The sequence below is a fragment of the Zalophus californianus genome, chromosome 8 (genome assembly GCF_009762305.2).
Source record: "Zalophus californianus isolate mZalCal1 chromosome 8, mZalCal1.pri.v2, whole genome shotgun sequence".
Taxonomy (NCBI): domain Eukaryota; kingdom Metazoa; phylum Chordata; class Mammalia; order Carnivora; family Otariidae; genus Zalophus; species Zalophus californianus.
The window spans coordinates 100,237,495-100,263,022 of NC_045602.1; the positions used below are offsets into that span (position 1 = coordinate 100,237,495).

Here is a 25,528-nt window from a genome sequence, read left to right on the forward strand (position 1 = left end):
TCATCCATTCTTGGAGGGGAACTCAGAAGGTCAAACTGCTATCAAAGAAGCACATAAATAGGTAAACTAAATGAAGCTAATGAAGAGACCATAATCAAATACTCCTGGGAAAGACAATTAGCTGGCCTCCTTCAGAAACACACATTCACAGAAACTTTTTTAAAAGCACAAAGGACAATGTTGTGAACTTCTAAAACTAAAACAAATAGTATTAGTTTAAGGAAATTGCTCTCCAGGTAAATATAAAAACAAAATTCTCCCCGGGCACCTGGGTGGCTCAGTTGGTTAGGCGACTGCCTTCGGCTCAGGTCATGATCCCGGAGTCCCGGGATCGAGTCCCGCATCGGGCTCCCTGCTCGGCGAGGAGCCTGCTTCTCCCTCTAACCCTCCCCCCTCTCATGTTACTCTCTCTCTCTCATTCTCGCTCTCTCAAATAAATAAATAAATCTTTAAAAAAAAAAAAATTCTCCCCAGCAACATTAAAAGTGAAATGAACTTACTGGAAAGCCCAAAGCAATTGTTGACCAAATAGCAGAAACCAGTTTATGAAAGTCATAATTGAATATTAAAGTCTATCATTCTGCTAATTAGATACAGACATTTATGTCTGTCTTACAATTGTCCAGTGTTTATTCATGTACCAAAATTAAAATTATTTTAATAAAAGCAAAACCACCCACGAAAGGTTTTTTCTTAAGATGTTTATATCTTAATCCATATTTAGAGCAGCAAAAATATACCAGAAAGGAAAAGAATCTATTTAATTTTTCTACAACTTTTCATATTTAGGGAGGGCTCCCTAAATAGAACATTTAATATCTACCAAGTTCAAAAGAGATGGACAAATAGTGGAAGTCTGTGAAAAATACTTTCATTTCCTGAAACATACACAGAATAAGTTACTCATTACCTCTAGGAAAAAAAACTGGTTACTTCAAGGATCTTTACCTTTTGTCATTCTTGTTCCCCTTCCCTTAAATCCCTGTTTTTTTATGTGAACCTGCCTTCTACTCATTTGTCGAATAATTATTCACAATGGGAATTACTAGCCTTCAAAATTACAATGCTATTGGAACTAGTCAATAATGAAAATAATAGGATTTTTGGTTAACTTCTTTTTAATACATATAGCTTAAAAATAAAAAGAACCTGTTTTTCTACTGTACTCTTATAAATATCCTTCTAACATGCTCACTTTTTTTTTATAAGCTTGCTACCACTACCTTGTTGTATTAAACTTTAGAAAATGTTGAAATTCCAAAAGCTGCCTACAAACCAAATGGCATCCCAGCTTTGGCAGGGTGAGCGCCTCATTTTGGCTTCTCTCACTCCCTCTAGCGTTTGCAAAGCTCATCTGTCTGATCATCCAGTTACCTCACTGAACAAGAGCTCGGCTAAGTCCTGCCCATCTATGACATCACCCCCTTCTTCAACCACTGCGAGGTGAAGCTTTAACTTCAGACTTGGAGGTGGGCTGTGTGCAGTAAACTGGAATGCTATCCCTCGCTCACTGCTCAGTGTAGGAGTGATCCGAAGCAGGACAAGCTCTGACTGCAGCTGCTGTTGGCTTTGTGTGGACTGGACGCGGAGCTTGGGAGAGGGGGAGGGTTATTACCCCAGTTCACAGTCAGTGGAATTACAGCTATAGCGGCAGTATATATGGGATTGCTTTTTCTCGTCTTCCTGGTAAGTGTTTCCCATGTTTTTCCTTAAGATTGTCCCAGAAAGTTTGCTTGGTTTTACTCTGTAGACAGAAATGACTTGGTACTATGAGGTATCCAAATATGAACGCTTGCTCTGTTACCAGTAAGAGCAAATACGTGTGTGCGAGCCAGCGAGGAAAATTTTGACGATATAGCCACATGCAAGAAGTTTCTTAAAACCTTCTTTCATTAAAAAGTAATAATTAATGGCTATTTTCTGCCTCGTATAGTTGCGATCTGAAAAGAGCCTTATGGAAAACCTTAAGTTGCAAAGTTAAATGTTAAATACTGAAGAATACAAGACAGATTTTTTCACAGAGAGGAAAGCGAAAGGTCTTGCTAACTTGGTGTGTACTGTATATGTGGTATGATCACCAACTGCTGTTTCTACAACTGAAATAAAATCAATAATCCCTCAGCCCATGAGTACGCAGTACATGAAAAGCATACATCTTGCTCACAGCTAGCCGGGCTACTCCTGGAGACTTCTGTGCCTCTGTAAGGATTAACAGCTACACCTAGATTTTAAAGCTTGCACTGCTATCCTGCCAGAACTGCTTCAAGCATTTCAGTCTTGCAAATCTCAACTAGTGAATTTAACTCAGAGGAGGGGGAGACTCTTCCCAACCATACCCCCACCCCCTCCAGGAGAACGCCAAAATCCACTGCTTGGGCAAATGTAGTATGTGACTAGCATAGTAATTGGCAAAGCCTACTCAGAAAAACTAACAAAGCTCAGCGTGGAAGCTATGCCTGATGTATGCAGTGAGTTCGGGGTGGCAGGGGAAAAAAAATGAGTAGAGCCCTCATCAAGTGGGATGTGCAGAGTATCCATTCACTTGCAACTTACAATAAGAAAATTTTACATTGAAAGAAATGATTTTGTACAGCAGAGCTTCCAAAAAGTAGTTAAATGTATCTTCTCAAAAAAAAAATTTTTTTTTCTTCAGTGAATTTGGTCTGAAACAAAATGGTTGCATAGAGGTAAAAAGTGCAACAGGCCTATATTTTTCAACATCTGGGGGTAGATATTTGCCTATCTATCTATCTATCAAAATTAAAAAGGAAAAAAAGCCTTGATATTTGCCACGTATGGAACCAAATTCTCGAATGCCTTTAACAAATAGCTATTTTAAATTTTCTTAAATCTATCTGCTCTAAAATGCACATATATGTTATTTTATTAGCAGCAAACAACATGAATAAAGCCACTAAAAAAGTGCATCAGCTGTAGCAATGCCTTTCATTTATCCCGAGCTACATATGAATATCCTGACTAGCATAAAACATAAAGAATGAATTTGTCTCTTTTGAGAGAGAACCATTTATGCCTGCCCCAAAGTGACAGATGATTGATACTCATCTCTTTTGAAATGAGTAAAGAATCTATCTTTGAAAAGTACCACAAAATAATATTACCATTACTACCAATATTAATAATAATATACCAGGTTTTAATCTCTAAGAAAATTAAATCACAGATATGCTTAGTTTGCAAATATGTGTGTGTACATAACATATACACACCTGGTTACACAAACACATATGTTTATTAGCCTGAAATAAAAAACAGAGTTACAAAAACATGATTGTATGTATTTAAGTAGGAAAGTCATATCCAATTTTTTAATAGGGCACTGCCAAAACACATCAAATCCAGGAATCAGCAAAAATATTATAGAATGAATAAACATAAGGAATTCATTAATATTGTTCTTGTACAATACTAACCATCAGCTATTAATTGGGCTTTTCATTTCTCTGCCCCCCACCCTTTTAAATCAATGATGATTAGGTTCAAAATGCCCAACTAAACACTTCCTAAACATTAACATTTGTGAAATACATAATTGGGCAGCAAATAAAGTTTTTACAAAAAAGAAGAAAAACAGTAAGAAAATTTATCATAACTGAATGTAGCAGCAAAATAGAAGGTATGATTCTTTTGCTTTCAAGTGTTAATTAAAGAGCCTCCAATTCTATCAAAACTTTTTCAGAGCTAAATGAAGCGGTGTGAAATAAATTTGGTTGAAATCTTGTGGCTGTCAGACTTTGTTAGCAAGCTATTAATTATCTTTACCCCAGTTTCTTCTCTAGACTATATTGCCCAATCAAATAGAAACTCCAATTATGTTCAGCATCTCCTGCCTAGGGACACCAGACCCTAATGAACACTCAGTGTCTCCAGATGAAAAATACAATTATCAGCTTTAAACATGCAAGTGCACTGCGGAGAGATTTGTCCGTGCTTTTCTTGGCCACACACCCTAAGGCTTCCTCCTCTTTCTGGATTATTTTGAACAATTTAAAACCCTACAAAAATCAGTAGCAGAGAACTTGCCTTATATTAATATTATATGAATGTTTCTTCTTTCTGCTTTTTATTTTTGATATGCCAATGTTATACCAACACTAAATTAAATCTGGTCATTTAAAGAAAAATTTCAGTGTATCTTAACTTTTCCCCCCTTTATTAAGGTGGGTGGGCTGATAACAAAGAAAGTGATTAATGGCAAGATTCAGAGTTAACTTAAAAATTCTGAGTTAAACCTCCTTAAATATTTTTGTTCAGTTTACTTAATAGCATTATAAATAATTGTTGAAAGTCCAATGAAGACCACCATAAATGAACTCAATGAGGGAAATAAGATTCAGTAATTTTTCAAAGGCTGTAATTTCTTCCCTCCTTTTCCCTTCATTCCCCTTTCGCTCCCACCCCCCACCTTTTGCCCTAGAGGCCTTCACTGTTCTTCTCAACGGGAGGCTTTGTTGTAATTAAACCAGAGAAAAACTGGCCGGCAGCAGCCAACATCTGACTTGCGGCTTCTGAAAGCAGTGTTCTGGTAGAGTGTACCACCCCCCAGTGGGCAAAAACTCTACAGTAAATCTCTCAGCAATATTAATTCTCAAAACTACATTTTTCTCTTCAGAGCATAAAAAGGGCTGTTTCTCGACCTCTAACATTCCACCATTTCAAAACTTATCATAAGTCAACAAACCAATTTCCAAGGAGATGGTTTGCAAATGTCTTCTGAAAAAAGCCTTTTTCCTTTTAAGAGCCAAAATAGGAATATACATTTCAGAAAGCATTTTCCAGTTTCAGACTGCAAATCAACATCACTAAATTTGGTAAAACATCACACTAAAAAAGAGTTTTGAAAGCCATGTTTCTGTTACATAGAAAAGCAAGTTTTAGGATTTTGTCGTGACTATTGACAAGAACTGCAGAGAAAACAGATTTTAAGTCACAAAGGAATGAAATACAATTTCAGCAGCAAAGTTCATTTGTTTTGCATATGCATTATCTTTTTCCTAGACCCAAAATTAAGTGTCAGGAATGTATAAAAAGCTCTCTCCAGGTATTAGTCTCCTTAAATGAGAGAAATTGCTCTCACTTGATGAGACAATGACAGCTTTTGTTCTTTATTCTTTCACTTTTCCTGTGCACAAGTTACCGTGGCAACTTTGAAAAGAAAACCCACAGACCACATTTGGTTAAATACCATTTTTAAAGTATGCCACTGGACTGTAGATTGATCAGTTTATGTGTTGTTGATTTTCTTCCTCTTCATTTGCTTTACATCAATGATACCCTACTCTGAAATGAAAAAACAAGGTGTTTTATGATTTGGGATGTTCTCACCAACCAGCACAGTGCTTGGCACACAGTAGACCCAAATAATTGTTGTATTCGTGTATGGAAACTTGAATATTAGAAATTTAAAGCACATCAACTAAACTGTACTCACAGCACTGAAAAAGGAACTTTAAAGTTTGCAATGGAAAAATGTTGGTGGTTTTAAAAAATACAGTTTTAACTGCAGTTGCTCAAAGGTCAACGGAAACTTAAAGCTTGTTCCCTGCTCCAAGCCCTCTACTGCTCACCTTTACCATCCTCTAAACTAATGTCTCATTCATTCATACAAGTCTTGGTTCTCTAATTCACTTAGTCTGGCTTTACATACCATAAAAGGAAGAAGTATTCACTATGATGAAAGATGACATCCTAGTTTGCCTTTTTGTTTTAAGGAAGCTCCATTTAACTTTAAAAGCCAGTATAAATGAAGCAGAATTGGATTCATTTATCATAAACCTACTGGGAGAAAAGAACCAGTAACACAAAAAAGGAAAGTAAAAATCCCTTGCTTTGGAACTTTTATCCCCTATTTTGCATAAATAAAACACAACCTTCTTCAGACTAGAAAAGAGTCTGGATAAAACGAAGTATGAAAAGGCACACTTGCTTCTCTGCCGCTCAGCAAACCCTTCAGACTTCATGACTCTCAAGAGGGGAGTTAGAGGTCCTTCTGCTTGCCTGGCATTAAACAAAAGAATTGGAATTTTCCTGAAATCTGATGATCGTGGAAAATTTAACTACCAGACAGGCTGCTTAGAAAGCATTTTGCTGTCACTATCAACTAACCTGATGTACTCCAGTTTTTCAGTTTAACCATATATGTAGCTTATTTTAAATATTATTTGTCATTAAAAGACTTAGCATTCACAGGTTGATCATTTTCTTGTGCTTTCTAGCAGCAATTTAAGCCTTCATAAATAAACTACCTTCTAAAACTGTAGATTGTGATTATATAAATCCCAATTTAACTAGAAATATTCATAGACTTGGATAAATCTGATTAAGCTTGTGTTTTCAATTTCCAGGTTTTATTCAAAATAATAATGCAATTAACTTGGATTAAAAGTTCTACTTTTAGATTTAATATTTTTAAAAAGGTCCCATCATTAAGATATCATTATGTGAAGCAAATCATTAATAAGACTCTACGGAAATCTCAAACTCTGTACTCGATTTAAGGTTTTTTTTTTCTAAATAAGCAATTATTTCAAATCAAAATCAATTTAAATCAAAGGCAGCAAATAAAGGATTTAGGAAGTCAGTGCATATTATCAACATATAATCTTAATCTAAGTGATGAAAACATGAAATATCTTCTCATTTCAAACACCCCCACCTCTAAAATATTGTAGTAACAGAAATCCTATAAACGTGTAGATTGCCTCAAATCTTTGTAAATGCCAGTTTTCTATTCGATAAAACTTCTTAAAATATCTCAAAATGATAGCATCCTTATCTATTTAATACTTTCTTAGGTGTATCATGGAACTAAATTGGAGGCTTTTCACAGACTTGATTACATTATAAATGCATATTTTTTAACTCCACAATTTTTGTTTATAAAAAGAAATTGATGAGAAAGATCCCTATTAAAAATGTGATTTATCAGTGAGGTAGTTATGTTGTTCCTTTTGCCATAGTTTTAAATGCTATCTACTTAGTAATGATTCCATCAAAAAATAATTTTAAAACATTTCTTTAAGTAATCAGTGTCCATTTATGTTTTTCCCCAAGTTACCCTATTAATAATATTTTTCTAAAAGATTGATTCCTTTTCGTTCAGAAGTAATGGCCTCTTTTTCAAGCCTATGCAGACATAAAGGCTTCTGAAGTCCATGTTATGGAAACCTGGCCACAGTGTCCATACCAGTAGGGCTCAGTTTTCTTTTTATAATTCACAATTAACTACCACATCTCTGTGTGCATGTGCATGAATATGTAGAATATGTAGAGTTAGCTCAGACAAGGGGAAGTGTAAGAATGAGGGGCAGGATCACGTATTTTAGATAGATTATTATACCCTTTAATATGCAAAACAAAACTGTCTAGCACTATAGGTTCAAATATAAAGGGGAAGGAAAAGATACAAAACATAAGATATAAAACACAAACATGAACTGTTTTGAGCTTAAATAAAGGGAGTAGTGAGGGAATCTTCATTTCTCAGAGTATCCTCTCCAAAGAAACCTGTTTGATACTTTTGCCTATTGTTTTAATGTAATTTGGGGAAAAGAGAATGACATTTTCCAAGAATTTAATGAGATATAATTTAATTATTACCACTGTTGTATTAATGGCAATGTGAGTTTGCATATCAAACAGAGCAAAAGAAGCAGTTTTACAGATATAAAACAAGAAAAATAAACACCAATTTAGATTTTTTTTTTCTCTCTCTCTGGGTTAAAAACTTAAAAATCAATACATATTCTTAGAGCTTGATTTCATAAAATATTTATAGTTCAGATACATGCTCTATCGCTAGTTATCATTATGATCATCATCTTGGACATACTCTAGGCTGACCTGACTTGGGGAACAGTCAACAGTTTTTAAATCCTCATTCATCAGATTCATCTCCTTAAGTTTAAAGTGTGCTTTGGAGTATGACAAATGCCTGACTATTGGTAACATTTTAAGCAGGTTCTCACCAGTGATTTTTATCACAGCTTTTAATTAGTTTCTAATGCAGTTTAACAAAAGTAATTGTTTCCTCAGCTTAAATTAACCACATTATTTGAAATGTTGAATAATTTTCAAGCTTAGAAAATATTTACAGCAGATACTTTTTAAAATAACTCTGTCATTATAATTTCAACAGCTTGGTTTTTCATTTTCACATTCCACGAAAGCAACAGTTTTCAAGAAAATACACTATTGAAATTCAACAATAATGAGCAAAGCCCTAAATGCATTACAGTAAAACCTCACTTTAAACAATAAATCATTTAAACTTTCCTCTGTGGGCACTTTGCAATATCCACTAGAGACTGCTAACTGCTATTTTTGTTTCAAGTTGCTTAAATAATAAATTAAATGGATCTGTAATTTTTTTTTAAGTTTCCTTCTGTTAATGCATTCTATGATAGTGTTAGTATTTGGTGGCAAACTAAAAGACACTGAATTTTCAAAGAAACCAGAAACACAAATTTTGGCCTTATTTAACATTCACTTCAATAGTATTTGAATTCTGGAACAGATGCTATCCTTGTTGGAGGCTAGGTAATTACTGGGGAAGAAGCAAATTGCTTCTACTGTAGTCCTTAATTTCAGGGTCAAATATTTCCGTGATACCCTTAATGCTCCCTACATGTACAGAAAGCCCCTGAGTGGGTAACCCTGCATAACAGATACTGATGCTACCCACCTCTACCCCCCAAAAAATCTTCATGCATGTTAGATAATGGGCAAAACAGTCATCCTTAAAATCACTGGGGTATTTTTGGGTTTTATTTGGTGAAGCCGTAAGTCTTCTTTCAGAAATGAAAAATATACTTACTGGAAATTGGTGTGTTCATGTTTGAACCTAGAGAGAAATGCCTTGTCAGGTTTTGATACGCTTTCCAAATGGTCATTATAAGGAGATATTTTGACATAGTGTCCTTTCTATTTCAAACACAGATTTTTCAAGTTCAGTTTGCCAAAAGAAAATTAAAATTGTATTCTCCTGAAAAATCAGTAATTACTTGAACATCTATGCTACCTTTTGGCCAAGAACACCTGAGTAACTAGAGTTTCAAGATCATCAACTAATCCTCAGAAATACCTCTAAGGAGGAAGGTGATGACATTCACATTCTACAATTGGGAAAACTGAGGCCTATAGGAAGATTTAAACAGGGCACGGAGTGAGCAAATCGAAAGAAAAAATTCCAAAGCAAACTCTTTTCAAGTCTTTACATTGTAGATTGTATGACTTTGTAAAACCATGTTCAGAAATCTCTTAAAAGTTACCATGGCATTTCTGTCAAAAATCCTTGTTGCATATTTACTCACCTCTTTGACATATACTTGTTTTCTTCTTTTCAAACATTTTATCATTTTAAAGGTTCACTTTTAAAGACTGGCCTGACCTGAATTCAAAAGCCATGGAAGGCACTTACTTACTGGTTCTTGAATGAAGCTCTGCTTCTGTGTTTAATTTAAAGTGACATTAACAGTCAGTTAACAGTAGAAATTATCTGTTTGGTGACAATCTCAGCTTTAACTCTTACTTTATTTACATAGTAAAATTGGGAGGTAACAAACAAAAAGAGGTCATCTTACCCCTTTTCACCAACTATTATGATGAAAGATGTGTTGCTTAAAGAAAAACTGAAGTTAAATTTCTAGGAAATCTATCATGTTAAAGTTCATTATTAATAGTTCATTAAAACCTTTTACTTTCACAGGAGATGCTCAGACCCAGTATACTTTAAGGAAGAGAAATGTAAAGGAAATCTAGTATGCTTCCTTTTTTTTTCCTACGAAGAATATTTGAATTAAGTTTTACCTCTTAAAAAAGAATACCTATTCTTCCATAACGTGACTGTACCAGATATTCTGAGAAAGCAGCAAGAAGCAAAAGCCGGAAATAGCTATTTCACAGCAGGTAATCATACCTCAGGATATAGCTACTGTACAAAGTTTATACTTGGATAATCCTGGATAGGAATAAAGGTGGGGGGTAACTGACTGAAAAACCTATTACTATACAGGCCTTAGCATCATGAATGGCTTTCTTCATGAGGATCTGAAGTTACTATCTCTGACCACATTGCACAGAAGAGCCAATAAGAATTTCAAAGACAGCAATTTCTACTAAGGGAATTAAGCTACACAAAAGGAACCTTCACACAGAAACTCTATCAGAAAAAAAAAAAGTGCATAGGAAGCCATGTGTTCTACATAGTAACAGGAAGCTGAATTGTTTCTGGTCCCTACTTTAATGAGCTTGCCCACCATGCTGAACTGCAGCTGGAATGTTCATTGACAACAGCGAGCCTGATCTGGAGGTGTGTGCGGCATAGGATTACTTGAATAAACAGTGAAGAACATTTCCAAGGACTGAACAAGAGTTTATAAGTCCCAGTCCCTCACCAGGAAAATAATATATGCGCATTGGATTTTCACTCACGCAAAATTTATTCACATCATTCAATAAGGTAGGAAAAATATTAAAGTGTTTTATTTTCATGCCTGAAATTACAAAGGCTAATTAATATGTAAAAGTGCAGAAGAGATCATATTACACAATAGATCAGTATAAATCTATTAACTCTCCAGCCATGGGGAAAGTTGAACCATATTCTAGATTAGAACTTGAAGAAAGATAAATGCATTGTGAAACATATTATAAGATAGAACATAATCAAAAGTCTGCATAAAGCCATTAAGTCATATAGTATGAAACATACAAAAAAAAAGTTGAGAACAAAAGAAAGGACTAGTTTAATATGAAATGGAATTTTCCACTTAGGTTAGCTGAATGTATTAACTATGTGTTCTTTCCTTCCTTAAAATTAGATGAAAAAGATTCCTTCTGATTTCCTTGTTAGAAATACCTATGTAATGATATTTAATATTAATCAAAGAAAAATACTAACATAAATAATGAAAACAAATGAATGGCTTTACTAGGATTCAGGATCTTAAGAGGTATTTAACTTAATATTCCCGAATACTAAGAAGATAGATTTTTTTTTACTACACATTTCTACACCTGTACAGTCTACCTAAGAAACAGACATCAGATTTTAATTTAAAAAAAGTAACATTATCTTTAAATACAACAAATCATATTACTATGTGTCAATTATGAATATTAAGAAAAAATTAGAAAACTGATTAGCTTGGTCAGTGACTGGCTATAGAATTGATATCAAGTATTACAAAAATGCTCAATAAAACTTTTATTATATTTAACATTTCAAAATCAAATGGATTTGGGATATGATACTCCTTAATACTGCAAGCATTTAAGGTAAAGAGATTATATGATCATGTTCGTTGTTAGCTAGCAATAAACCCTACACATGCAAAAAAAAAATTAGTACATTAAAAGTGATTATGCACATTTTAGTTTCCACATCTATTTTGAATACTATTTCAAGTATCTTTACCTGATTGTTTTCTATCTTTCTTTTCACTCACTCCATTTTAGGGCTCTGACGCTACCGTGTACAAAGACCTCAAGACTGCTGACCATGATCAGCCCAGCCTGGAGCATCTTCCTCATCGGGACTAAAATTGGGCTGTTCCTTCAGGTGGCACCTCTATCAGTTATGGCTAAGTCCTGCCCGTCCGTGTGCCGCTGTGATGCAGGTTTCATTTACTGTAATGATCGCTTTCTGACATCCATTCCGACAGGAATACCAGAGGATGCTACAACTCTCTACCTTCAGAACAACCAAATAAATAACGCTGGAATTCCTTCAGATTTGAAAAACTTGCTAAAAGTAGAAAGAATATACCTATATCACAACAGTTTAGATGAATTTCCTACCAACCTACCAAAGTATGTAAAAGAGTTACATTTGCAAGAAAATAACATAAGGACTATCACTTATGATTCACTTTCCAAAATTCCCTATCTGGAAGAATTACATTTAGATGATAACTCGGTGTCTGCTGTTAGCATTGAAGAGGGGGCATTCCGAGACAGCAACTATCTCCGACTGCTTTTCCTGTCCCGTAATCACCTTAGCACAATCCCCTGGGGTTTGCCCAGGACTATAGAAGAACTACGCTTGGATGATAATCGCATATCCACTATTTCATCACCATCTCTTCAAGGTCTCACTAGCCTCAAACGCCTGGTTTTGGATGGAAACCTGTTGAACAACCATGGTTTAGGTGATAAAGTTTTCTTCAACCTAGTCAACTTAACAGAACTGTCCCTGGTACGGAATTCCCTGACTGCTGCACCAGTAAACCTTCCAGGCACAAACCTGAGGAAGCTTTATCTTCAAGATAATCACATCAACCGGGTGCCCCCAAATGCTTTTTCTTATCTAAGGCAGCTGTATCGACTTGATATGTCCAATAACAACCTAAGTAATTTACCTCAGGGTATCTTTGATGATTTAGACAATATAACCCAACTGATTCTTCGCAACAATCCCTGGTATTGTGGGTGCAAGATGAAATGGGTACGTGACTGGTTGCAATCACTACCTATGAAGGTCAATGTGCGTGGGCTTATGTGCCAAGCCCCAGAAAAAGTTCGGGGGATGGCTATTAAGGACCTTAATGCAGAACTGTTTGATTGTAAGGACAGTGCAGTTGTAAGCACCATTCAGATAACCACTGCAATACCCAACACGGTATATCCTGCTCAAGGACAGTGGCCAGCTCCAGTGACCAAACAACCAGACATTAAGAACCCCAAGCTCACTAAAGATCAGCGAACTACAGGGAGCCCAACAAGAAAAACAATTATAATTACTGTGAAATCCGTCACCTCCGACACAATTCATATCTCTTGGAAACTTGTCCTACCTATGACTGCTTTAAGACTCAGCTGGCTCAAACTGGGCCATAGCCCAGCATCTGGATCTATAACAGAAACTATCGTAACAGGGGAACGCAATGAATACTTAGTCACCGCCCTGGAGCCTGATTCGCCCTATCGAGTCTGCATGGTTCCCATGGAAACCAGTAACCTCTACCTATTTGATGACACCCGTGTTTGTATTGAGACTGAAACTGCACCCCTTCGAATGTACAATCCTACAACCACCCTTAATCGAGAGCAAGAGAAAGAACCTTACAAAAACCCCAATTTACCGTTGGCTGCCATCATTGGTGGGGCTGTGGCCCTGGTGACCATCGCCCTCCTTGCTTTAGTGTGCTGGTATGTTCATAGAAATGGATCACTCTTCTCAAGGAACTGTGCATACAGCAAAGGGAGGAGAAGAAAGGATGACTACGCGGAAGCTGGCACTAAGAAGGACAACTCCATCCTGGAAATCAGGGAGACTTCTTTTCAGATGTTACCAATAAGCAATGAACCAATCTCAAAGGAGGAATTTGTAATACACACCATATTTCCTCCTAATGGAATGAATCTGTACAAAAACAATCACAGTGAAAGCAGTAGTAACCGAAGCTACAGAGACAGTGGTATTCCAGACTCAGATCACTCACACTCATGATGCTGGAGGCCTTGTAGCAGACTGTGTTTTGGTTTTTTTAAACCTAAGGGAGGTGATGTAGGAACCCTGTTCTACTGCAAAACACTGGAAACAAGAGACTGAAAAAAGCAATGTACTGTACATTTGCCATATAATTTATATTTAAGAACTTTTTATTAAAAGTTTCAAATTTCAGGTTACTGCTGCGATTGATGTAGTGGAGATGCCTGAACACAATTCTATATTTTAGTATTTTTTAGTAATTTGTACTGTATTTTCCTTGCAAATATTGAAGTTATAAACCATTTACTTTGTGTTCTACTGAGTAAGATGACTTGTTGACTGTGAAAGTGAATTTCCTTGCTGTGTTGAACAATCAGGACTGAGTTCACATGAGATCCTTGTAGTATAAGCACAGGCCATTTTTCACTTTGGTATTAATAAAATGTAAAAAAAAAAAAAGCTGGCTGAATGAGAAAAATTAAAGTTCAAAAAATAGTTATGAAATAATGTTCCAATTATTCAATTTGTATTATCCCAGTGGTATTCAATAAATTAAAATATGTGAAGTAATGGGCAATATCAAACTTGCTGCATATCTCCATTTTTACTCTGAGCAAATTAGATATCCTTAAGAAAGTAAGCATTATCTTCTGAACTGAATACATCAACTGGCATAAAGGAGTGTGAAGTCTGTCGTTAAAACCACTGTTAAGAAAGCTTTGAAAATAAAGGACTTCACAAAATCAATAATGTGAGCACGCTTCTAAGTTAGGGGGGAAATTTGTACTTAGGAAAACATGAAAACTTAGACTCCATAGTATAATGAACACAGACACCAGAATTGCATTTTGGTTTTGCCTATACCATCCTGATTTTTGAAAAGTAAATTCTAAAGACATAATTGTTAATGTTTATAATGTTTTTATCATAAATGATGTCAAAAAAGAAACATATACGTATTTAAAAAGGTAGTGTAACCATAAGCAATTCCCCTAAACAATGCAGAGAAAGTAGTACTTTAAATAAGGAAGAATTTAAAAGAAAAATAAATACTAGAAATCAAATTTAGATCTGGTTTACGTGAAACGTTTTAACACTGTACATAAAAGTTCAATTTACTTTCACAATGATCAAGAATACTGCCCATTACTGTCACAGTTTTCCACATATTACATAATGAACTTGTAATGTAACATTTCTTTCTAGCTTCCTACTGAATTGTGAGCTATTACTTGTTTAAAAACCACATCATTTTTCTGTTGCCATGATTTTTTTTTTCCAACAAAAAACCAAAGTGCATTGTACGCCCTTTGGCCAGTCTTGTATGTGCCTTGATCCAACGCTACATGTATTCAGCTTTTGAAACTCGACAAATTTTTCATACTTCCTTAAATATGAAAAATTATGGTCTTATTGCTGAATAAAACAAGAAAAAAGTACAAAATAATCGTGCTTGCTTTCTCGGGATTATGTTACTATCACTAAAGTAGCAAATTGCCCAGCACATTATTCCTAAGCACCCCCATGTATTTTTCTAGGCATAAAAATAAACGTTGGCTACAAATAAAAAACAGCAGTATCTTGAGCTTGTGTATCATTTTACTTTAAAGAGTTCAGTGTTTCATGCACAAACTAATTTCCTAGCAGTCTTTTAGAACACTCTTATTTTGCTTATTCAAGCCAAAGATGGAAAACTTCAGAAGTGGTGCTGTGATCTTTCCGTCTTTTTTACACTGCTGCCATTGTCCTGACTGATACTTTTTAAGGTGGTCTTTGAAAAACTAATATTTTTTAAAATAGTTTTGGTAGTGTGAGTTGGCATTAGAGTATTTGGAATCTCAGATCTATCACTTACTAGGTACATACTTAAAAATAAACCACTTTCTCTTCTTAGCTTAGTTTCCTTAGCTATAAAATGGGAGCGATTAGTTCAGCCCACCTCACAGGGCTGTGGTGAGGATGAAAGGAGATGATATGCATAGACACTGAACAATGTTCAACTAAACAGAAGTTACTACTATTATGGTCAAGAAAAGTTTGCCATGTGTTTCCAGAGGTTTGCCATGTAGTTCTGCTTCTACTGGTCTACTAACAAATATCTCCAGCTGCGTGTGAAACCTTGTTCATTATTCATTTGCCATCTTCATATGTTTCCCAATACCTTCTCTTTTGACTTCCTGTTATGAAGAATACTGTTTTCTAGCTAACTTAGCTAGACTCGTGTGATTAACATTAAATATTGGGAACATTTTGTGAAGGAAATTTGACTTTTGCTTCCAGAAGTTTTGAGTAGTTCAGCTACAGTGCTGGCAGAAGTCAGGGAAAGGGCTGGATAGTTCCATAAAATTGCTATAAACCTGTAAGTTGATAAAAAATCCAAAAGCCAAGAGATTATATTGACTGTTTTCCAGTTAGTACATCTTTCATGAGCACAGAAAATTTTATGTATGTTCTAATACATGCATTTTAATTATTTTACCTGGGACAAATCAGAAATGGGTTTTATATCAGCATATAGAGATAGCACTGACAGGGTAAAAGTTTATTATTTCCCTAGGCTTGCTATGAAATCCAAATATATATCATTTCAATAAAATAATAAAATACAAGTATCTACCTTAAGGGGCACTAAATTAATTATAAAATACATCTGCATGTATCCCAAACTAAATGGTTATAATTTTTACTGATCAAGTACTAACAGAGAAAATTATAGGACAAAGAAAAATTCTATCCTGAATATACAACTTGTAGATTTAACAAGAATACAATTTGGGAAGCTACCAAAAAAAAAATTTTTTTTTGAGGGACAAATCGTTCCTTTGCTGAATGTTTGACAAAAATCAAAAATTATTTTTGGATGCAGCTTCTTGTAACTGCATCAAATCACTGCATTTATGTTCTCATTCCCTATTAAAAACAATACTGTGCTCCATCTTTCAGCAAGGCCGATTTATTAAAAATATTCCCGTGCCAAAAGAACTAGTTAAAAAAAAAAAACAAAAAAACAAAACCTCTGCCTTACTAACTACAGTTTCTGAGTGAAGCACATTTTATAACTACATGCCAACATGACAGTTTTCCTGAGGAATCCAAAGAGACCCACATGCTTTAAAGCACCTGAAGCGTGGGGGTTAAAGGAACCAATCCACCACTGAATTTACTTCAATATTAACTCATCTGCTGCTGAAAACAGTAGTGGCATTTAAAATTCTAATTCCTCTCTCCTAATTAGCATGATTAGCAAATCTTAATTTAGCATAGCCTTGGAATTAAAACTATCGTTATTTTATGCTTTGGGACTTTTGGTTAAATTGGCAAAAAATAACTCATGCTTATCACTTTCTTAAGAACTTCAAAGTTCTCTACATATAATCTCAACAGCAAATGACCTATACAGAATGGCTTCTACATGATAAATAGCAGAAGCACTGGCTTCAGGAAGTATGCTGTCTATAGGATGTAAGGCATAAACATAAAATCTACAACTGTGGTATAGAAGAAATAACTATATCTATTTGGATGGATCAAAGAAGATCTCATGAAGGAGGTAAAATGAGGGCCAGGTAGTAAAGGATAAGAAAATATTTAAAAAGAAAACTAGATACTGGCCATGGAGAAAAAGGAGAACAAAGTCATGGAGATAGAAAAACAGGGGCAATGTTTCTCAATGCTGGCTTTGGTCACAATCCCTTGGGGAGGCTTTTATAAAGATAAGCAAGCCTTAATATAGACCTACTAAATTTAAATCTCCCAGATTAAAGTTAGATATTTAAATTTTTCTTTAATTCCAAAGGTTATTCTGTGGCAAATAGGGACACCTGATTTTGGAGATATCTGGGGAAAGGCCACCAGGCCTGCTGAAATACAGGGTCCATAAAGGAAGTAAGGCTGGAAAAGCTCTTTTATGGCAGGCTATGTAGTGTGTTGATTTCCCAGCTGAGAAGTCTGGATGATACGCTTTGGTGACAGTTCCTGAGCAGGTGTATAAATAATTGGTATACTTTAGGAACATCCTGTAGAAATAAGAAATATTGAATGAAGGATGAATGAGGAGAAACTAAGAGCAAGAAGATAAGTTGAAGGACATGCAATACTGCAGGCAAGAGAAAACAAGGGCCTAAACAGTGGAATGGGGTTTTAAAAAAAATCTAATTCAAAGATACACGAAAGGTAGAATTCCTAGGAACTTGGAACTGAGCAAAGAATAAGCATTGAAGGTAATGATTTTTAGCCAAGCAGAATGCTGGTGAGACACTTAATGATGAAAAATACTAGAAAACAAATCTCAGAGTATTTTGTACATATTAGGTTTGAACAGGTGACCTATGCATGGTACAGACTTACACTGGCTATTAACTGTGCCTTCTTTAACCTTCCAAGTGACCCAGTTTGGATCCAGTTTAGATGATAAACTATAATTGTCTTAGGTTTTAAAATACTTGTATGTTATTCCTCTGGAAATGTCTATTGCGAAGTGGGAAATGAGGGTCTGGGGAGAGATCCTCAGTGAATTATTATTATTATTATTGTTATTAAAGCTGAGAGGGTGGAAGACAGCAGCAACAGAAGTGAGCAGAGGGAGGGAAAAGAGATGAGCCACAGGAACACCTATGTTTTGTGAGGACAGAAGAAGGAGAGAAGCAAAAAAACAAAAAAACAAAAAAGAGAAGGCACAAAGGAGGAAAATCATGAGAAGAAAATTATAAAATCAAGAAAGTACAAATATTTAAAAAAGGAAGATGTCAAACATAGTCTGGAATGTAGATTTGGAAGAGGACACTGTTTAAAATGGAAAAGGAGGGGACTGCTGGGGATTCTAAAGCAGTGTCAGCAGAGAGGTAAGAGCCTCTAGGATGTTGACAGGATAGTAAGAGATAACGAAAGCAGACATAAGGACTAAGACTACTCTTTAAGAAGCCTGAAGGGTGGGGGGATCAAGATAGATAAGAAGGAAGTGAGTACCAAAAGGAATACTGACTGACCTCAGGAATAAGATGGGGTATAGAGATAGGAACCTACAATGAGGACAGGGAGCACATTCAATAGGAGAAAACAGAGATGCAGGGGGGGTGTGGTCCAAGTCTTGGCTGTGAGTCTAAGAGGACTGAAGTGAAGATGTGACTGAGAAGCTGCAGTTTTGGAAGAGTCACCAGCAAGAAGTACAAAGTCACCCAGGGAGATGGAAAGGGTTGGTGTGAGGGTAAGGTTTATAAGACAGGTCCTAAGGAAGATGGGGAAGCATCCCAGAGATGAAGAGGAGGGAAACAATGATGGGATCAGGTGATATAGATATAAAACAAGGACTTCAAAAGAAAGGTTTTTGAATAACAGTGACAGAAACATAGTCAGGAAGTGATCTTTCAGGGACAGAGAAAAAATTTTTGAAACTCCCTTCCTACATTCCACACCCCACCCCTACCAAAGTTTCATCAAGTAGTGACAGTAAGAGATGGAACAGGTGACTGGAAGGTGTCATCCTCAGGAAACAGATGTCAATTAGTTCAAGGTCATGGGAAGAATGCTAAGAAAAATGTCAGTTACATGGGAAGTCAGAATCCAAAAAGTAAATGACCACAATGGGACCAGTGGAAGCAGTTAGAAAATAGGCCTGAAAAGGAGTTCAAACTTCCAGATAGAAAGACACACAAAACAGAAAAATAGAGCAGAGGAGGGCACTGTACTTAGGACTCCAATAGATGATCACGACGTTGGCTGTGAGAGGTTGGTGGAGACTCCTAAATAGTATAGACATTTCAAACAGATGAAAGAAAAAGAACTAGAATAACCAAATTAACCTTGCTCTATTCTTTGAACATCAAAATGGAATAAAATCTCACTTTATCTCAAAATACACACTGAAGTACTTCCTAGTTTTATCAATCTTTCCCACAAGTATCATAGGATCCCAGGTGAACAGGTAAGCAAAGCACATCATGGACCCCTCCCACTTCCTATCCCCCATCTCATTTTTATATTATTTGGGTGAAATGAGATTAGAAATGAACTTTAGGGCTGACTTGAAAGTTGTTTTTTTGTTTTTGTTTTTTAATTTTTCCTTTTTTGCGAGGCTTCAAAAGGAAGCATGCAGCCACAGGGGTGTGGAAGTTGGGGATAATGGGATTTTACAGACTGTGTGCACACATAAAAGCAGTGGTGCTTTTTCAAGGCCAGCTGGCTGGGGCAGGGCGGGAGCAGGGGGTAGTCTAGGAAATTACTACCCAAAGTAATTACCCTTCTGAATATACATCACAGCTCTGATAATTGTGACATTACAAAGCTGAGGCAAGTTCACATCACTGTTCCATTAGAAAGCACGGAATCACTGCTGGAATTCCACATTTTAAATTTCCTAAATATGAAAACTAATGTTAATAAAAAGGCGGGGAAGTGAAGACTATAAAACAAAAATCTAACAAAATTATCTTATAAAATATGTCCTATAAACATTAGCAATGTCTTACCCATACTGTGGGCTTAATGACTGTCTGCTGATCTGGGGCTGCTGCAGACCCTCCCCTTTGATGAGGACTCTGTCAAGCACAGGGCTAAGTATTTATATATATATTTAATCTCATTTAATTCACACAGTAACTTGACAGAGAAGAATTACTATCTGCATTTCTCAGATGAGTAAATTAAGGCTTTGAAAGGTCATGGAGATATTTTATTCATTCAACATTAACAATGATTTACTGAGTACCCACTCGATAACCGTGCTTGGGGCTGGGTATACAGCACTGAACCAGAAAGATACCGAGACTATGGCTGGAGACGTAGGGACTCAGATACTAACCAAAAACCAAATGAATATAAAGTGAAAAGTTGTGACAGGTGCCTCAGAAGAGAGAAACATGATGCTACAAATGAGCAAAACAGGAGACCCTATTTAGATTGGGTGGTAAAGAAAAGCCTAAGACCTTGGGGATAAAGTGTAAGCTATGCGAAAAATAAGGTAAAGAGTGTCCTGAGCACAGAAGAAGGGATGTGTTCAAGTCACTAGAAAACTAAAATTTTTAAGATTAAATCTCAAAACATTTTAATGGGGGCAAATGTGAATTTCCCCCCGAAGGCTTATAGACCTCTGCCCCACGATGCTAAATGATAACTTCTGGAGGTCAGTAGTTAATAGCTGTAAGCTACCCTGAGAATAACACCTGTCTTTCCTGCAGCTTTCAATAAACTTAAACTCATAGTTGGCAGACACATCTTAATGTTTGGGTTCACTACAACACCTCCTCATGATTCCTTTATGTCTTCTAAGAGCCAGAATGCAAGTGCCAGATCACCTATTTGCCAGGCTTGGTGATGAATTTGAGAAACACAACCCATGAGTATTGCTGATTAGCCTACAATGGTAAAGAAATGCCAGGATTATTTGATGGTTTTCAGTAATTATTTGTTTTAAAATAATCTTTGAATTATTAGAATTCAGCGTATACTTAGCAGATATATATAAATACAGACAAGGTATTAGAAATCTACATTTAATTCCATGTCCATAGAATCTTAGAGCTAGCTAGACAAGATTTCATGAACTTTGGTGATATGTACTAACAAATTTAAAAATTAATCCCCTCATTGTTTTAAAACAATACAAATTCAAAAACAAAAGTTTGTAATTGAACTATAACTGGTTTACAGTTTTTAAAAAGTCCCATTAGAAAAACAAGTAGCTGCTTGGTGAGTCACAATATGCTTCTAACTACTGTATTATACATGACTCACAGCATTCACTGTCTGAGAGTTAAATGTTCCCTTTACTGTTGCTATTATCTTCTAATATGCTAAATATTTTTACTTATGTATTATTATCCCTATCCCCCATTAAAATGTAAACTCCATGAAGGCAAGGACCTTTTTTCACCTGCTGTTTCACCTAAGTCCTTCCATCCTGTAGAACAAATCTTGGCACCTAGCAGACACTCAAAAAAAATTGTTAAATGAATGAAAAAAAAAGATGAATGAGCTTCAAAGGGTTGTATCACTTTGTGAAAGCTCTTCATAAACTGTAAACCATTCTATGAATGTGGAGTATTATCACCATCTTCATGATAACTCATGTAGAGCATTTACTAAGTACTCTATACCTTTTACTCCCCGGTTCACAAAAGACACTGAGGTTCAAACAGATTAAGCAATTCACCCAATAACCAATATAAATGGTAAAAGTAAGACTCTGAAAAAATAACTCAAATCCAAAGGCAAGGATCTTAATCCCAGATCTTTTTTATGTTGTTCTCTTCCTTGTGACATGCTGACTGACTCCAAGTATGTAAAACAAAATACACTAGAACACTCTATTAAACTGTATGTACAATTGATACTTGAGATGATGATTAAGAGCATTGTCTTTGAATCACACAGATCTGGGTTTGCATCCAGTTTCTGCCACTTACTTGGGGTATGGCCTTCAGCGATTTAGCCAATCTTGCTAAGCCTCAGTTTCACATTCTATGAAATAAGATAATAATAGTGCCTCTCTAATTGTAAGGAATAAATTATATATTTCAAATGCAGCACTTAACTCATACCTGACTCTTAGTAAATGCCCACTAAATTTTCTTTTCACCTTTGATGATGAAAAAATATTTGCCCAGTATCTGATATTAGAACTATCATTTGAACACAGGGTGACCAAAAAAAACCAAACAAACAAAAAAAAAAAAAAAATGGAAAGTGGGGAAGATCAACAGACTTTCTCTGCATTTCTATTTTCCTCTGAGCCCTGCACTGATTTTGAAGAAGGAAATACTAACAAAGGCACACTTTTCTTGCTCTCTCCAACACAGAACTAGGCTCATTATATTACCCTGCTACCCTGTGGTAAAAGAACAAGTAGGAATGTCAACTGCTAAAAGTGGAAGGAGTAACAATTTTTTTAAAGACTTTTTTATCCTAAAGCTTCTTTATATTTTCCAGAATCTTAATAAAAATTTGTGTTGCATAAGAACAAATATCTAGATAGCTACTTGTTAAATAAAGTTACAGAGTTACTAAAGTGTATCAGTGTATGAGCACCAGGGACAATGTTTCAGATAAATTAGCCCGGGCTGGTGGGAATCATTTTTATTGGATAAGAGTGATAGCAGCCAGATACATGTCTCCGGCAACTACAGTCTTCTGTTTAAGTGTGACAGTAAACTGCATAATCCAGGCTAGTCCCTTCTAGTTGTGAATCGAAATTAGCATGCCCTTGTTCTTAATTTAAGGGAGAAGGAGAGAGAGGTTTTTTTCTTTGGTTTTATAAACACGTTTAAACAAGAGATTCTTATTTCCTGGTTTATCAGGTGTTGATCTTTTCTAGGTATAGGAATTTAGTTAACATATTTCTTCAGAAAATTCCTCTTTGAATGTTAACTAATATACTTAAAGGGTTAGGTCTAAGAGTGAAAATTAGATTTCAATATTTATTACAGTACAATAGTATTACCTAGAAGAAGTGTGCTGGTTCACAAGCACATTAAACTTTCTCACCTCCCCAGACAAATTTCACAAGTTTTATTCCAATTCTTCACCTTTCCTTAGAAATCCCAGACAGAGGTAGCAGTAGGAGCCATTAAAACCAATTAGCACTTCACTTTCATTCCGGGACAAATAAGAGGGAAAAAGAGAAGAGGTTTAAGCTAACTCTTCAATGAATATGTAAATTTATAAATCATTTCTAAAGGAAAACATTTACTTGAGACAAAACCACATGTGTGAAATAGTTAATGCTCAAATGAAGGAAATTAAGTGTAACTTCTTTCTAAATGTGCACAAAATACCTAAGTATTCACCAACTATACTATCCTTAAAATATTAAGAAATACACACTTAAGAATCTCTTAAAAGTATCTTAATCCCGTGCTCTACTTTCAGCCAGTCTGTAGCAGAACACAGAGTAATCAACTTCTTTAAAAATCTTTCTGGAACAAGAAATTCTATATTTCAGAATTTTTTCTAAAATTTAATGTTGACACTGAAGTGTTTTAATGTGGATGTTAAATGTAGACATTATTTAATATAGACATTAAAGTGTTATATAATTACCTTCTAGAAACCCCCCAGTAACTACTATTTTTTGTGCAAAATGCTGAAGAGATGACAAGATATCAGCATATTCAAACATGTCATTCTTGCATATAGGGTAATGGTTAAGAGTGCAGAATTTTGGAGTTGTGCCAACCCCGGTTCAAACCACACTGGTTCTACCACTTACTAGTAGGGTAACTCTGGGCAAATTACTTAATCTCTAAACTCACCTTTTTTAACCCTACTTTATGGAAGTGGCAAATGATTTTAAAGTATATGTGCTTATACTTTAAAGTGCTTAGTATAGTAGTGCCTGATACATTAGTTAAGTACGTAGCATTTAGAGTCTATAGACTATAGGGTTAATTGTATAAATTCTGAAATTCAACTTCTTAGGTTCAAAGCCAAGCTTTCTCACTTGTCACTTGTTTGGTATCGGATTATTTACTTGTTTGGTACCTAAGTTATTTCACCTCCCTCTATAGTATTAGTAAATATATGAAAAAAGATTAGAAGAGGGCTTTGAACATGGTAAGCACTCAATGAATAATTTCAAAAATTACTTCAACAAAGTTTCATAGAAGCTGAAATTTAAAGAGCATATCAGAACAATTTTCTCTCCTGGTATTTGAGTAGACCAGCATTAGAAATGAACACTATTAATTCACATCCAGAAATCTTTCCTATATACCAATATGTGATTATACATTAAACAAGCTTGTAGTATGGACTCCCTAGTTTCACGTTTCCCAGACTTGTCTGATGATACAAATTACGTACAGATTGTGATTGAGCAGGTCTGGGGTGGGGCCTTGGATTCTGTATCTATAATCAGCTTCCCAGGTATGTTACTTTGGGCAGGCTCAAAAACCCTGCATTACTTGAAGCTGCAACTAACCGCCAAACCTAAGAATATTAAGCAGTCACACCCACTGAACAGAATTACTGTTTTACAAGTATATGTAATGGAAATGGGAATGTTAAAAAGATTTTTTTATTCAACAAATATTTTGTTTAGTATTTAATACAAAATATTCATTGAGCATATATTACAGTACAATTCACAAAATGGTATATGAAAAGTAATTGAAAAACCACTTCATTTGGGACATGAGAGTGGCAAACAGAAAGAAAGGAAATATACTTGGCAAAGATACACATAATTATATAATACCATTTGTCCTGAGGAGTTCAAAAAGTACTGGGGCAATGGTGCTATTGGTCAAGAAGTCTGGTTCTTCAAGAAGTCTGTTATAGTTATTTATGACACTGCTGCCATTGTTAATGAGCTAAAAATGCTAATGACTGAAGAACATTCAAATAACAAATTCACAGCAAAAATAATTTAGAGGGTATAACCATTTTTTCCTTGACCCTTCTGAACATTAGTCTTTAGAAACAAAGTAGAGTTTATCTCTTATTAGTAAAATTAGCACAAACTTGGGTCTGCATTTTTTTCCAAGAAATGATAAAAGGAAATGAGTTTCCATTTTCCAAAGCCTCCACACCCACGCCACACATACACCATGTACGTGCTCAAACTATGAGCAACTTTTACAATTGAAAGATCTGGAATCTACCTCCTAGTAGAAACACAAGTATAAATAGTTTTGTACATCTTGTTTGTACAAATAGGCACATATATTTGTATAAATAGTACATGTACATCTTGTGGTCAAGAATTATTACTGTTTGAGATTCAATGTAGTAAGTGGAGATGTAAAACAGTGAAATCATTATGTAATTCTCTATAATCTCATTATGGAATTGCTAACTACATGCATGAATTTGGAATAAAATAAACCTACATGCAGTCATTATAGATATTCAAATATTACTGATCCATAGGAGCATGAGTGAAAATAAAGCATCTACTGGTATTACTTAAAATATGACCCAAGGGAGCAGGCACAATACTTCAGGTTTTTCAGTTATCCACTGCCCCAAGACTTAGGAAAATAAAGAGCCACTTAGGACTCCTAACTACTCCTGAGTGATCATTGCTGAGTGGTGAGATGATAGGTGGATTTTTTTTTTTTTTTTTACTTTTCTGACTTTCCG

At 35.3% G+C, this 25,528-nt stretch overlaps 2 protein-coding genes across 6 annotated transcripts in view; one reads left to right on the plus strand and one right to left on the minus strand.

The window, feature by feature from the left end:
- The window catches only part of MACROD2 (mono-ADP ribosylhydrolase 2), a 2,068,343-nt gene that overhangs the window by 1,717,850 nt on the left and 324,965 nt on the right, over window positions 1–25,528 (minus strand). The window lies entirely within an intron of this gene.
- FLRT3 (fibronectin leucine rich transmembrane protein 3) lies at window positions 1,198–15,024 on the plus strand. 3 transcript variants are annotated; one of them, XM_027621581.2, is made up of 3 exons: window positions 1,198–1,686; window positions 9,728–9,927; window positions 11,479–15,024. In XM_027621581.2, exon 3 carries the CDS (start codon window positions 11,522–11,524, stop codon window positions 13,469–13,471), a length of 1,950 nt encoding a protein of 649 aa, XP_027477382.1. In that variant the 5' UTR covers window positions 1,198–1,686; window positions 9,728–9,927; window positions 11,479–11,521; the 3' UTR covers window positions 13,472–15,024. The 3 variants fall into 3 exon arrangements, with proteins under 3 accessions (XP_027477382.1, XP_027477383.1, XP_027477381.1); XM_027621580.2 differs by having other exon boundaries at window positions 1,460–1,686; window positions 9,728–10,480; window positions 11,479–15,005; XM_027621582.2 differs by lacking the exon at window positions 9,728–9,927.

Coding starts and splice junctions, on each gene's coding strand:
- FLRT3 (XM_027621581.2), top strand. CDS start 11,522: ATGATCAGCCCAGCCTGGAGCATCTTCCTCATCGGGACTAAAATTGGG.